This window comes from Vigna radiata, chromosome 11 (genome assembly GCF_000741045.1).
Source record: "Vigna radiata var. radiata cultivar VC1973A chromosome 11, Vradiata_ver6, whole genome shotgun sequence".
NCBI lineage: Eukaryota > Viridiplantae > Streptophyta > Magnoliopsida > Fabales > Fabaceae > Vigna > Vigna radiata.
In genome coordinates, this window is record NC_028361.1 from 8,225,147 (window position 1) to 8,241,092 (window position 15,946).

The window sequence follows — 15,946 nt, forward strand, 5'->3', positions numbered from 1 at the left end:
AAGTGGGTACTTCAGTTCAGGTTTTTGTACGTGGAGGTAGATTGTGAAAATGATGGTAATTTAGGACTGCCTAATTTGATTTTCAACCTTTTCTTTCAATTCAAAGTAATTTGGAACCAATTTTCGAACCATTTAGAAACAAGGTAGTACCCAAAGATCCATACTCATTACAACCCTTGCAACTGGATAACAAGTGATACCATAAACTAAATAACTGAATAATTCAGGTAAGATTTTTGTACATGGAAGTAGACTGTGAAAATGATGGTAATGGTAATTTAGGACTGCCTAATTTGATTTTCAACCATTTCTTCCAATTCAAAGTTATGATAATACAATTATTTACATCATTACCAATTAAATGAATTCAGTTTCATATTTCTTTCTACAAACAATTCATCAATCCTGACTTCCAAATTTTGTGTGAACTGTAGTGCAAAGATTTAAAACATGGATAATTTTGATCATCAAATTTAATTACCAATAAATGTAACAAGTACTTCTCCTTCAACATTCCTAAGAAAATAATTACAGATTCAGCATGAATACATATTCTAAAAGTTCTAAACAAACAACAAATCACTATTGTCCAAAATATTTACAAAATGCCTAAATCTTGCAACACTTTAATCCTTCGCACATTCGCAACATCCAAAATCCATTGACAAACATATTGCTCCCTAAACTGTTGGAGTTCATCCTGCAAAAACAAAATAGCACAACAAATGAATAAAATACAACATATATAATAGAGGTCCACAACATTTATAACTAATATGTCTTTTTGGCGTTTGATATTTATTCTTCTTGAAATTATAATTGGGTTTTGGGTATAAAGGGATGGAAACGAAATGAGAGAGACTGAAGGCACCTTCATTGATATTTGACTTGATATAATCAACAATCCTTTATTTTATTCTTATACTAAATCATAATCTGAAGTTCCATCTACATGAGGAAACAAATCATAAAACTAATTTATGGAAATTAATCCCAAGAGATAAGATATTCTATGATTTATGTAGATATCATTGGATATTCTTCATATATTCTAAAAATTCTCATGAATGATATTTAAGTTATGTTCTATTGTGATGATTAAGTTCTCCTTGAATATATAAAACCAGTATTTCAAATCAGTTCAAATTTGAACCAAATTTATCAGTTCTGGTTGGTATCTCATGACAGAAGCATGAAAACAAAAATCTTGCATTGAACATTTTGCTGACATGCCCCTTCTACCATCCAAAGAACAAAAGCCTACCCACATTTCTTTATCGTCTACTCTCATACCAGTATCATCTACTCGTTTCTAGCAAACAATAACAAAAATAGAGAAAATAACAAAACAAAAAACGTGGTAAAGGTAACACTCCTTGAATTTGTCAGAAGTATAAGAAAAAGGACTGAAATCATAAACATCAATTCCAAAAACCAATCACGATGACAAAGTATGCAACACACGCGTTAAGTAAGCAACAAAGTCAATGAATCTCAAATATATTCCAAAAGGAAAATGAACATGAAACTTAAATCTACACCAAGCACACCAGAGCAACCAGCAGAAGACCAAATGGAAGACCCAGACAACCTTACAATTCTTGAAGCAAAATGGAAGAAGCTAACCTTGGGTTTAGGGTTCTGCCGCAACCAAATCGAACCGCGGTTTTGGTGGATGTTAGACGGCGGCGGGTGTCTGAAGGCTTGAGTGCGGTAGCGGTGGTGACCGGTGGGGACGAGATGGTGAGAGGCGGTGGTGGGTGATTCTTGAACGCTCTTTTAGGGTTCTGCGGAAGGGGGAAGCGAAGCGGGTTTGCGGGTACGGGAGGTTCGCGAAATGGATATTAGAATTTTAATTAAACCCGTTTTTCTCTTTGCCACCATCAGCATATAATTTAAATTTAAAATTTAAATTCCACGAATGAGATTTGGACACGTGGACCGTGTCGAAATGTTGTCTGAAAGTGTTGTTCATATATCATTTTCCTTAACCTTTACATATTTATTTTATAACTTAATAACAAGTGACAATTTTTTTTTAATTTTTTATAATTATTTAATTACTTATTAAAATACACAACTTATGCTTAAATATTATAATTTTAAGTAATAGATAAATGTAGCTTATGATTTTGGCATTGGACTATCCATATTGTTATAACATACAAATCGAAATGTAAATTTATACAACAATTAATTCTAACACTAATATTTTAAGACAAAAAATGGGTTATCACCAATGATTAAGTTATTACTAATTCAAATTTTATTTTAAAATTTATAAATATGAGTTTGAGAAAAAAAAAATAAATATAAGTTTGAGATACATAAATAAATAAGAAGATTTAATAATTAATATATATTAATTGTTGGTAAGTTGTTTTTTGAAAATTTGGTGCAATTTGAATTTTTTTTAATACAAAACTCATTATGTTAACTCAATGTCATGTGTTAATATTTTTTTAATTTAAAAAAAAATATTTTTTTTTAAATTGTTACTTGTTAAATGAGAATCCTAACATTTGACAGAAACAATGTGATATGACAAAAAAACAATGTGATGTGGCAATGATAATGACGTGTGTAAAGTAAAAAATCTCAATTTACTCATTTTATTTGTATTGGGTCTCATTTTAGTCTTAATGTTTTTTTTAATTTGAGCAATTTCATCTTTCCAAATTAAAATCAAATTTAACTTTCATATAAATGTATAATGATATCTTCATTAAAGTTTAATATTTTTATTAAATATTTTTTTATAATATTAAATTTCTATATTATATGTAACATTCCAAAATATTGCATAAAATTATATAGTAATTATCACAATTTTTAATATAAAAAGACCAGTTAGAGTAGGAATTGTAAAGTATAATTTACAGTCATCTAAAATAACCATAAATTTAAAATTTTATATACAATATAGTCATAAACAAAACTATATGCAATAATGGTCATCTAAGCCATAAAAGAAGAGTAAAACTAAAATAAATAACTCTACTATTGTTGCATATGAACATCAGAAAAATCTCCTCACATATTCTACTCCAAGGAAATCTCGTCACCTTCTACTCACACCCACCAGATGATCATCGCCAAACCAAACCAAGTAAACATAACAACAAACACAAACAACAAGAAAATGGTAAGCTAGATTCAAAACATTCCATCATATCAATTAAAACATCTCACATAATAATCTTACAGATAATAGAGATCAACGCAAACATCTTAGTGTAAAAAGACCTAGACTGAATGTTCGGACTTAGAATGAATACCGAGTCATGACGGGTTGTACACTTGTGGTGACCTCTACTGCTTTGCAAAGCCATTGTCAATGGGTTCTAGCTTACCACCCACACAAGGTTAGTCTGTTACCGTCTCATAGGCCATACTGGAAGGTCATAGACTAGGACCTTCAACTACTCTTACCACAGTTAAGAATGAAAGAACATTATAGTGTTAAGATAACCCTCAATATTGAGCTACATGTGTTCAATCTAAATACTTGAAATCATACCGAAGGAGTTTCCTGTGAAACTTGTGTTACCAACCGTGAAACCATTTGAAATCATACATATATACTTATACCTCCGCATAGAATCACAACATATATCATTAATAATCATATAATACCCTAAAAACTTTTGAACCATTCGAACAATAAAAATAGAACCCAAGGTTACCAGAAAACAATGATGGAAGAAAGAAAAAGAAAACATGGGCTAGTCGCTCAGCGACCAAACTCGTTGCGCGAACACAGAAACAGTGGACCAAACTCCCTCACCTATCGCTCAATGACCCAACTCGTTGTGCGAACACAAAGACAGTGTACCAAGCTCCCTTACCTCTCGCTCAGCAACCCAATTCGACGTGTGAACACAAAAATAGTGGACCAAGCTCCCTCACCTCTTGCTCGGCGACCCAACTCGTTCAGCGAGATTGCATAATTCTGCAATATCAAAACTACAGACTTTTCACCCTTAACCACCCTTGACCTATTCTAAATATTTTTTTCCAACTTATGACGCTCCTAGGTCGTATTTTAGACTCAAATGTATCTAAATAAATGTATATAAACCAACCTAAACACATTTTAAACTCAAAGACACTGAGATTTTAAACTAAAATTCATCAAAACCTCACTTTAGAGACTCAAATTGAATTCCACCCGTTATGGCTTATTTTCAAACAGCTCAGAGACTCTAACAAGTCCAAAATGACTCACTCACACCCTTCAAACTGACCAATTAAGCACAAAACCCATAATTCATATTTTACCAGTCCAAACCCCTAAAAACTAGTTTTAAATCAAACTAAACTCTGCATATCTACCACTATACACTTTTACCTCATATTTCTTATATTTTAAAAGCTTAAAAAAGTCATAAACGTCTCTTAGCATACCTCAACTGCATTAAACCAATTTACCATCCCTTTCTCACAACTTTACTATCCAAAACCTCATTTTTCCTTCAAAACACCACCTCAAACTCCTAAGTCTTTAACTCTTTATTCCATAAACTTCATAACACACAGTTCAACAGAATCTGTAACACATTAACTTCCAATTCCAAACCAAATTATCACCCAATACACTTCACAATAACAATTCATCATCATATACTTAAAACATCCATTAATTAAGTTACAAGTATCACAAAACAGAATTTTCACCCCAAATTAGTTTAATACTAAAAAAATCCTCAAACTTGCACAACAAACATCAATTAAAGAAAAACTACAACTTCCCTTACCTTTAGAAAACTTCTACCGTTTTATATATCTCCGGCTGTTGCTTTCGCAGCAAGGAATACTAGAAAAACCTATAAATCACTTATTGGTGCTTGGAGACAGACCTTAGAACCTTAATTGAACCATGAATCAAGGAAAATAAGTTATTGACACATGCAAGACAGAATCCCTTTGCATGATCATGAACCGTAAAAATACCAAAGAAGATAGTACAGATTTACTTGCTTTAAATCGTGAATTGATCGGGTAGATATGTAGACCTTAACACCATTGTATAGGCACCTCCTGATCGTCAAACAGATGATCAAGAAGTTAGAACATTTAGATATATGTGAGAGAAACGAAGGGAAAAAGTTATAGAGAGATAGAGTTTATTTTAAGTACCGAGACAAATTTAGTAAATTCTATTTATATTATGAAATTATTTTATAATAAAGTAATCAGTTTCATTATTTTAATACACCCATCAACTCTAATATTCTATTTTACAGGTTCTTAAATTATACATTGAACTTTATTTAAATTTTGTTTAAATATTTATATATTAGTAATTTTTATACAAATGTAAGAGCTGGTTTAAAAATAACAATATTATAAATTTAAATATAAAATTTTAAAATATTTTTATAACAAATTAAAATAAATATATTTAAAATTTTAAAACAAAATTTAAATAAAATTCAATCTTAAATATTAATTTAAATAAACTTAATCTTATTAAAAATATTAATAAAATTATAAATTTTATTAAAAATATCATTATAATAATTATAATATTTATTAGAGGTGATAAAACGGATCAAATCAACCTCTTTAATAAAGTATAAATATAAATATATTTAATATTATAAAAATTATTTTTAATAAGATTAAGTTTATTTAAATTACTATTTTACAATGAATTTTATTTAAATTTTGTTTTCAAAATTTTAAATATAATTATTTTAAATTGTTATATTATTATACATCTATATATAGTTAAATTTGGTTTTAATAGAATGAACTTGTTCTAACTTAAAACTAAAATGAGATCAAATACAAATAAAATAACTAAATCAATATTCTTTACATGACATGTTATCACTATTACATTATACTGTCTCTGCTATCTCATTAGATATGTGACAATTTTTTCTGAAAAAATAAAAATAAAAAAAAAATCAAATATTAACACGTAATATTAAGTTAATATCGTTAATTTTATATTAATAAAAATAATCAAATTACATCTAATTTTCAGAAATAAAAATCCAACAATTTAAAATGAGATGTCCTATTGAAATTCTTATATTTTAACGTTAATTATTTGAGCACGCCTTAGATAAATTTCAATTATCATTATTATACATTTTATATACTGAATGTTCTGTGTCTAAGTCTGAATTTTAATTATTTTAATTATATAAAGTAGCAGCGTTTTAAATATTGGAGACGAATATTGACATCTACCTGAAAATTTAAAGGAGGCAAAGCACAAGGGAGTTGAATGATCAATAGTCTTAAACTCTTTTGTGGTGTATGTTTGACCATGACCACGTGACCATCCAAATCCCGTTTTCAGTTACCCTACAAATATCTCGTTCCCGTTTTGCGTTTTCAACCGAAACCCCTTTCCTCCGATCACCGGTTAAATGGTTCCGACCACCGGTGACCGGCATTGACACCACTTTTCTTCCGGCGAGGCCTAGCCCTTTCCAGATTCATGGATCCCTCTGATTCTCACTCCCACTCCCAGGAACAGGAAGCGCCCAAGAAGAACGGCGTCGTATCTGTCTTACTGCGATGGGTTATTGCGATTGTCTTCCCCTTCCTGTTCTTTCTCTCAATTCCCTTTTTGGTTGGTTTGCTGGTTCTCATGTTCGCCGATTTCTCTATTCCCAGCCCCATTTCTCTCCCCTCACAGTGCAAAATCGTCTCCACAGGTTAGTTAGTCAATCTTCAAAGCTTAGTTTGGGAACTTTTTTTTTTTTTTTCCTTTGGTTTTGTATTTTCGACACAGGGGAAAGGGTGGGAAAGTGTTAAAAGCTGAAAATCAACCAGAGGAAGTTGATTAAGTGCTTGGTTGGACAAATTTAACTTAATTAATTTAGTTGCTCATACTGCTTGGTTACTCAGTTTTCAGATCAAAATTACTATATTGAACTTCAAAATGTGGTGGGAACTGGGAAATGCTTACCTGCTTTGTGTAAAGCATGTAGATGTGTATTTCTTTAGTAACAATTTAAGAAGCCTTAGACAATGCTTTTACCTGAATTTTCCGTTGTTACGAATCTGATTATATTTTTGAGGCCTTCAACCTGCAACAGTTTGAAATTTTGAGAGCTTTAAAAACTCTGTATTCCGGTTTAGATGCATAATAGCCTGTGTTAAGTTTGTCCTGTATAAACAGTCTTGTCTGTTTCTTTTATCTTGATAGCAATAACGTATATGTATATATTTCCATTGATTGATTTTTGAAAAAGCAAGCAAATTGTTTATGCTACCTTCAAATTACACTTCCTAATGATTGATTTGATTGTTTGCCACACTGATCTTTGTGTTATTGTTATAGTCGCTTGCTTCACAGATAATAGAAGGCATTATTGCTTGTTTCACTTCATACTAAACTGTATGACATAATTATTTTACAGGTGTTGATATCAGGTCATCTAAGATTTGCGAAATTGGATTGTTAAATTATAAAGCCAAGGATGTGTTTCAGCATTTTGAAAGAAGCAAATTTCGCTGCCGTTATGATTATTATTGGGCGTCAGTATTCAAGGTTATTATAACTAGTTAATCTTTTTATTATTTTAGTGAAAGCAGAATTTTTTCTTGCTTTAAGATTCAAAAGGAAGATAAAAATTTATCCCTAACAATGACTATGAAATGGAAACTTGTGTTAACAAACAAGTTCATTGGGCAGTAAAGCTCTCCAATAGTCAGATCACCTTGCAGGGACAGAGAAAAACGCCCTGGAAATTTCAATCTTTCCCATTGATTTGAATATGCTAAAGAGCTATAGAAATTACTCACTGTCTTGAGTTTTCCCTCCATTAGCTCCTCTCACCCTCTCAAAAATTTATCAGTAGAACTGTTCCAAAATCTAAGGATAAATCCAACATTCATCAATAATTTAGAACAAGCTAAAGAAGATGGATTGTGTTTTTGAGTTAGAAACCTCACAAAACTTTAGTAGTAATCAGTGGTAAAAGTTATGTGGTTTGTGAATATGAGCTAACTGATTAGTCCTCTCAAGAGCTTAGGTGTTAGGCTGCTAGTTATTAACTATCAATACCAAGTGATAATTTCTGATATATCTTGCCTTATATACTTATATCTTTTGATTGAGAAACTTCCACAGTTTTCTCTTCTTATCCAAGTGACGTATATCTAAATATAGACCATGCTAGCTTATCTGACGACCAATTCATTGTGTATCAGTGTGCACACAGCTCTTCTATGGTTTATTTTTTATGGTTACAATGACTAGAGTTAGGAAATTCTTTTGGGTAGCATTAAATAGTTTATATAACACTGCTTCAGGTAGAATATAAAGATCACTTTTCTGGTCAGACACAAGTTGCATTTGCCGAGGCTCCAAATGAGGCCCTTCCTCTTTATTGCCGACCTAATTTTGGTGCTGCATGGCTGACACAATATAAATTTAAGGTAGGGGTCTCAACTTGTGTCCTTTTGTACCATGTTGTTGCTAAACCTCTTTGATTGGATGTATATTTCATAATGATGTCATATATAGTAAGAACTGCAATATTTACCAGTTCAACGTAGTTCAAAATGTTGTCATTTTTAATTTTATCTCGCCTTTATTAGGTCAATGAGACTTACAATTGCTGGTACACATCTGGCATTTCCAAAGTTCGTTTACCTCAAGATAATCTTTTTGGTTGTCATGCCCACCAGCAGTCTACCCTTGAAAAGAGTAGAGAATATTCTACCATGTGAGTAGTCTATACTATTTTCTTATATCCGATTGTGCATTTTATATGAATGTATAGGTTATTTTACTAAATAAAACGGGACTACAGAATGAGAATTCCGAATCTAATAATTGTAAGCTTAACATTTTCAAGAGTTATCATTCTCTGTTCAACTCCTAGTTGTTTCTTTTATGTCAAAGAAATAATAGAATTTTGTATGCTGTAATTCAAATCCAAGGTATCTTTGTCAAGGTGATAAGGGTTCTGAATGCTAAAGAAATGAATGAATAAAAGTGGCCTGGGCAATTTGAGAGTGCTCACTCTTTCCTAAAAGTTCCGACTCCCAACTAATTGTAGAAAATGAGCAGCAGAATGATTAGAACATGGGACAAAACCAAGAGGGGGTGAATTGGTTTGAGTTAAAAAATCACTTTACTTTGAACAAATTTTTGCTTTTAAAAATTTCTTCGATAAAACTGAAACTTGCGTCATTCAAAAGCAAATAATTAAAGTAGAGTAAGGAGAAGAAGAATTACACAAGTAATTTTTATACTTGATCGAATCAAAAAATTCTATGTACAATTGTTAATCTCATTAAAAGAGGGATTAACTTTTCCACTAAAAATGTAAAACAATTTACAAGATGATAATAAGAATGAGATTAGAAAACACCTCTCTTAACAAAGAAGAGATGACCAACACCTTCCTTTGACCCACAAAGGAATGAACAACTTGATTCTGTTTGATAAAAAAACACCTTCAACTTAGACACACCAAGTAATAGCTTTTCGTTCTTTAAGCACCGTAACCACAAGCTTGCTTAAACACTACAATATTTCAGATAATTCTTTGTGCTCTGCAAAAGTTTAAGTAAGCACTAATGAATTATGAAACACAGTATTTATAACCCAAGGTTCGAGCTAGGTTAGAAGCTGAACAGACAACTCCCAACTACCATTGATAATCAATTATCACTAAGAATAATCAATTATCACAAGAAAACTAAAAAAACACTTTGATTTAGTAATAATTGATCATCACTCAGAATAATCAATTATCACCGAAAGCATGAATTACCAAAGTTCGCAGATAATTGGTTATCACTTGTGATAATTGGTTATCACTTGGAATAATTGATTATCCCCGAAATGAAACTCTTTTTAACAGCCTGAGATAATCGACTATAACTGACAGTTGGGAGTTGTTTGATTAGCTTCTGACCTAGCTCGAACCTTTGGTTATAAATACCGTGTTTCATAATTCATTAGTGGTTTCTTTAACTTTTGCAGAGCACAGAGAATTGTCTAAAATACTGAGTGTTTAAGCAAGCTTGTGGTTTTAGTGCTTGAAGAAGGAAAAGCTATTACTTAATGTGTCTAAGTTGGAGGTGCTTTTCTATCAAGCAAAATCAAACTGTTATTCCTTTGTGGGTCAAAGGAAGGTGTTGGTCATCTTTTATACGTTAAGAGAGGTGTTTTCTAATCCCATTCTTATTATCATCTTGTAAACTGTTTTACACTTTTAGTGGAAAAGTTAATCCCTTTTTTAGAGAGATTAACCACTGAGCGTAGAATCTTTTGATTCGAACCAGTATAAAAATTACTTGTGTAACCTTCTTCTCTTTACTCTACTTTAATTATTTGCTTTAGAACAATGCGGGTTTCAGTTTTATCAAAGAAATTGTTAAAAGCGACAATCTGTTCAAAGTAAAGCTTTTTAACTCGAACCAATTCACCCCTTCTTGGTTTTGTCCTACGCTCTAATCATTCCCCTGTGTGTTTTCTATACTAATTTTTGCCTCCCTCTCACTATCCGACTGCTGTGTTGTATAGCCTCAACAGCAGAATTCTTATGCTCCCCGTTCTTCTTGCCAGCTATGATTTCCTACAGGCACCCCCCTTTTACCTGTTCACACACCCTAGTTACTGTTGGGATCATACCTTTGTTATTTAATATAAACAGTTATAGTCACGAAAAAAATATCCACACCCTCAATACAGCTTTTTATGGCCATCCATATGTGTAACCAGGCTTGTTTACTTGAAGAGGGCAAATAAACTTGGGCAGAGGTTGGTGGTGATTTAGTCAAAAACTCATTCATATGTTCAACTGATTAATTCATGATAACTCCTTGATATACCCAAGAAAACAAATAGCGGAGAATCTTTTTTCTTTTGCCCAATCAACGTTTGGTCCATGTATAAAATTTGTAGTTGATATTTTTTGAACAAAAGGTTCTTTGAGTGAACACATAATTATTATTGCTTCTAGACAGGAAGTGTTGAGACATAGAGTCGTTTCTCATGGTAAATATATCCTTATGAAGAAAAATACGAAAATCCATTCTGCTCATATCAAGTAAGTGATGTCGATTGTGAACACAGTGAAAGCTGGGTTACATGGGATTAGGTTGAATTGTATCACTACTACCTGTTATTTCTGGTACCGTTGTTTACTACAGAAAGTTGGGCGGTCTGTTATTTCTTCTCCGAGTTGTTGTTTATGTATCAAGGCAATGAACTTTGGGTTATATCCTATTCGTTAAGTAAATTAGAACAAGGCTCGGATGAGTATTTAATTTCATTTGAGAGTCATAGGTGGTCATAGTCCCCACTCTGTGATCCTATAAGAGATGGTGCTGTCCTTGCTTCCATGGCAGCGCAGTATTAACAACATAAATTTATAAATTGTACATTGTGATATTTTATAAGATAATTATTATGTTTGAGTAGCATTTCATATAAATGTATGAAGTTTGATTACAAAAACATTATTTTTTATCAAACAAGTATTTATTAATATGGATGTCCTATCAGGGCTATGGAGATGGCAATTTCCTGGTTTTCCAGTAGAGGAAGGGCCAAGCATTGGAGATGGGAAACTTTAATAGGAGTTGTAAGTGGATTCTTAACTTCATTGATCTCTATAACCTTCATTAGGTTCCTACATATACTGCTATCATCTATATATCAATCTTTCACAACATGGATATTTCCTTGGCGTGTCAATACCGTTCTCGTCAGGCGCGCTTGTTTTCTTATAGCATACTTGTCTTTTGTGGCTTGGTTAGCTATAGAATATGGGAAGAGACTTGGTCTCGTGGACATATTTAGTTTCCCTAAATTATAGCACTCGCATTTAGAAAGAGGAATGTCTTTTTCACAGAATCGCAATGTAATATTATAACTGCAGCAGGTGATATTCTTGTCACATGATAAATAAGTGTCGCTCTGTGTAACGAAGTCATGTATAGTTCGAGGAGAGGAGGAATTAAAACTGTATTAGTTTACAGTAAATGTACTCATTTACTATTCAAGGAAAGAATGTTAATCTTAGTTAAAACAGTAGTTTGGAAATAGTGGTTTTACATTGTGGTATCTTATATCTTGGATCTGTTTGAAATGCTGGTGCTGAGCCACCTCTGCACTAGTTAAAAAAGTTGTAAAAGTCATTACAGTAGCATTTGGCTTGTTGGAATGATTTTGGTAGTCATGAGAATGAAATGGAATTACCATTTATTTTTCATGTTTGATGTCATTGTCATGAAAGAAAAAATTTAATTTATCCTTGAACATGCTAGTTATTTGCAAATAAATCCCAAATTCTAAATAGATGCAAATTATTCGTCGATGTTAATATATGTTGTAAAATGAATCTTATACTACATTAATTGTTAAATTTAATGTATTTGGCCACATGACAATAATGCATGTACCCGACAAATTTAATGATAAAACTTCCTTATTTACTCTGACATGTATCAATTATAGAAATTGCTGCCATCTCTTCATTCTTCAAATGCATGGTGCAAATAATATCTGTCTTAGGCTTATTTCAGAGTTTGCTTGTCAAGTTATCTAAAATGACCCTAAAGATTTAGAACGTATATAAAGTGTTTAACTATATTGGCAACTTTTTTTGTTTCTGATATTTCGAACACCATTTTCTATCTTCAAGAATATTCATGGCCCTTATGAGATTCAGTTTGATTAGAGATAACAATTCACATCTCATTTCAATCATTTGATGAATGTAAATTCCATTAATTGTTCAACAGTATCATATTCATATATTTTGTCTGACTGGAAATTTAAGTTAATTGTTCGACAGTATCATATTCATATTTTCTTAATATGTAAAATAAATACACGAGATATGTGGAGCCACTCTTTCAAAATGTTACTAGTCGAATTTGTTTCCAGAATAACTGTTTACTATTGCATTTTGACTATAAAGTAATGACATAATTTTATGCTTTAATTCTAAATGACCATAGCGAAAGCTTTGAATAAAAACCTTGTCCGGATTTTGACAATTCAGCATTTTTTTTCTTGCACCTGGATGATTATTGCTTGCAGAATATTCTAACAGCAAAAAATAAATTAAAATATTCTCTTTTACTGTATCAAGTTTTACCTTGCGGCTGCTACAGCCATTGCTGTCACTTTATCTTCTTTTTTGTCTGCACTTCCAACTGTATCCTTGTTCTTTACTGCATTCTTTGACAGTGAGAGTAAAATATTGAATTGGTGGAAAGTTTGTTCTAGAAAACATGTCATATGTTTTGAATATTTTATTTCAAAAATTTTATATTCATTTTATATATTTTGGAAAATTTATTTCGAAAGATTTCTGAATTAAATTGTTCGAAAGTCACTATGGTAATCGTTTTAAAAAGGTTTAATACCTATTTTGGTCCCTCCTTTGGGAGGGTTTGTTCAAAGTGGTCCCTCCTTTTTTTCAAAAGTTCACTTAAGTCCTACCTTTTGCAAAAACTGTTCAAAGTGGTCCCTCCTTTTTTCAAAAGTTCACTTAAGTCCTACCTTTTGCAAAAACTGTTCAAAGTGTGTCGTTAAGAAAGTTAAGGCCGTTAGAAGGAGGGACCACTTTGAACAAACCCTCCCAAAGGAGGGACCAAAATAAGTATTAAACCTTTTAAAAATTATGGCGGTGGAGGAGACAAATACCTNTGAAAAAAGGAGGGACCACTTTGAACAAACCCTCCCAAAGGAGGGACCAAAATAAGTATTAAACCTTTTAAAAATTATGGCGGTGGAGGAGACAAATACCTTCAGCAACGAAGTTGAATAGTTTAAGTTAAAACCTTATTTGTCTGAATAGATTAAGACATTGATTTATATACATATCCGGATAACCCAATCGGCTAGATTATTAGATAATTGAATTCCTTTTGGTTTTGCTATTTTGGATTCCTATAAATGTCTGGGTTCAAATTTTATATTTGATTTATTTTATTATTAATAAAAGGTTCAAGTCCAACACTTTTTAAAAGTGCAACAATGGGATCATATTTCATATGATTAAAAGTAACGTTGTTAACAAATAAATAGGAAAGATTTTAATTTACACATAATACAACTAAATAGAGATACCAAAATAAATTATATCAATAAATGATATGATAAAAAGATAATTAAGTATTTTTTTTAGTTTAATATCTATTCATTATATAAATTTAACATGATTATATATTGCTGTTTTATAATTAATTTTACCTTATTGAGCATTATTAAATACTATATATCTTAAAATTTTCCTCATTCTCCCCTCTTTATATCTTATTTTACTTTTTCAGAATTAAAATGTGTTGGAAAAAGTGGTATGCTTACTAACATGAATATTGTTAATAGGTTTAGTTACGTTTTAGTCTCTTAAATTTGGAATTGAAATTCTTTTTTATTTCTTAAATTAAAAAGTGTTGATTGCGATCTCTCAATTGAGTAAAATATGAATTTAGTTCTTAAGAATAAAAACAGTTTAAAAAATTATTTTTTAATCCTCAAATTTAATGTTTAGAAATTAAAATCATATCTTCATTTTAAAAGTAAACTTTTGAAAATTTGAAGAACCAAAATTAGAACCATCTTAAATTTTTAGAGACTAAAAACGCGATTATATATTCATTGTATATATTGTAATCATTTAAATTTGTTATGATTGTGATGACTTTTTAAATAGTTTTCGGTTTTTTTAATGATGTAGCAAAAATAAATAAAAGTTAAGAAATTATTTTTTTTTCAAGTAAAAGAAATTATAGATTAGTAAGGGAGATAAATATTATATGATATTTATTGCATACATAAAAAAAATTCAATTATGACATTGGTTCTAGAAGAAAAATTTTCTTATTTGTTAGTTCAAATGGAATCTTTCATCCCTAATCCTTCTTCATGGAAGGTCATAGCAACTTGGAGGAACATAATATAGCACAAGAAATAATGGTTTGAAGTTGTTAAAATCATTGAAAATTTATATCGACTTATCAATTTATTATATATTTTTCATAATAAATATTGTCGATTTTTACTTTAGTTAAATTGCAAAAACTTAAATACTCTTTATACATCAAATACAGCTTAGTTTGAGTTTTACGTACATTTGTTACAATTAGTTACCATTATTCAGGCGATTTTATTTTTTTATTAAAGTAATTTATTTAAATACAAAATTGTTATTATATTCAATTACAAAAAGGAAAAAACTTCTCTAGACGTTAATAATATTTCTTCAAAAATTAATTACAAATAATAACATTTTATCTTTATAGAAATTATTTTAGTTAAAATAATGCGACCTATAGTTATTTATGTACATAACTAACTTATCTTCTCCGCATTTCAATGTTCAATTAAAGCTTTAACTCATTAGTTAATATATGTGAGTAAAACACAATGGAAATTACAAATATTGTATTAAGACTATTAATACATGCTATATGAAAAATATACAATAAAGTAAGACATGGCTAATTTGTTTAGTAAAAACTTGTACATTAAAGTTTAATGACTTGATTAAGGAATGTAATAAAACATCATACAAAATTGTAACAATGATATAAATATCAGTCCATCCTTTTGTTATTGTGCTTAAAAGAATTTGCAAATACTTGTACATTTCACCCTAAGAAAAATCATATAGAACGAATTTTAAATATTAAGATAACAAAATAATAAATACTTTTTAATTTAATATAGGATAGATCATTGATAAATTGTAATATCATAGTAGATTATACATCAAAGGGGTGAAAGAAGTATTTAAATTATACTTGACTTCTAATTCTAATATAAAGGTGAAAGAAGTATTTAAATTGTACTTGATTTCGAGTCTTAAGTTATGAGGAGAGGAAAGAGAATTTAATCTGTTTAAACCTTGACTTCTAAGCTATCTAGGACTATTAGATATGGTAAGAACAAATGCGGAATCACTTATAAAGAATTATTAAAACAAAAAATCTAGGAAAAGATTCT

General features: G+C 30.5%; 1 protein-coding gene and 1 long non-coding RNA gene across 4 annotated transcripts; one reads left to right on the forward strand and one right to left on the reverse strand.

The window, feature by feature from the left end:
• Positions 1 to 488: 488 nt before the first annotated feature.
• Positions 489 to 1,832, reverse strand: LOC106777470. The gene is made up of 2 exons (XR_001376943.2): positions 1,627 to 1,832; positions 489 to 700 (listed from the first exon to the last, which is right to left on the reverse strand). It is a non-coding gene; the product is annotated as an uncharacterized LOC106777470 (long non-coding RNA).
• A 4,364-nt stretch (positions 1,833 to 6,196) lies between these two features.
• Positions 6,197 to 12,207, forward strand: LOC106776486. 3 transcript variants are annotated; one of them, XM_022775583.1, is made up of 5 exons: positions 6,197 to 6,677; positions 7,386 to 7,516; positions 8,311 to 8,406; positions 8,569 to 8,696; positions 11,492 to 12,207. In XM_022775583.1, exons 1-5 carry the CDS (start codon positions 6,458 to 6,460, stop codon positions 11,802 to 11,804), a joined length of 888 nt encoding a protein of 295 aa, XP_022631304.1. In that variant the 5' UTR covers positions 6,197 to 6,457; the 3' UTR covers positions 11,805 to 12,207. The 3 variants fall into 3 exon arrangements, with proteins under 3 accessions (XP_022631304.1, XP_022631305.1, XP_014519449.1); XM_022775584.1 differs by lacking the exon at positions 11,492 to 12,207 and adding an exon at positions 9,965 to 11,473 and having other exon boundaries at positions 8,281 to 8,406; XM_014663963.2 differs by having other exon boundaries at positions 6,198 to 6,677; positions 8,281 to 8,406.
• Positions 12,208 to 15,946: the final 3,739 nt, after the last annotated feature.

Bases quoted from the DNA above. Each gene is read 5' to 3' on its own strand.
- LOC106776486 (XM_014663963.2), top strand. From the start codon at position 6,458: ATGGATCCCTCTGATTCTCACTCCCACTCCCAGGAACAGGAAGCGCCC. The intron at 6,678-7,385 runs GTTAGTTAGTCA...ATTATTTTACAG, and splicing joins GTGCAAAATCGTCTCCACAG to GTGTTGATATCAGGTCATCT. The intron at 8,407-8,568 runs GTAGGGGTCTCA...CGCCTTTATTAG, and splicing joins TGACACAATATAAATTTAAG to GTCAATGAGACTTACAATTG.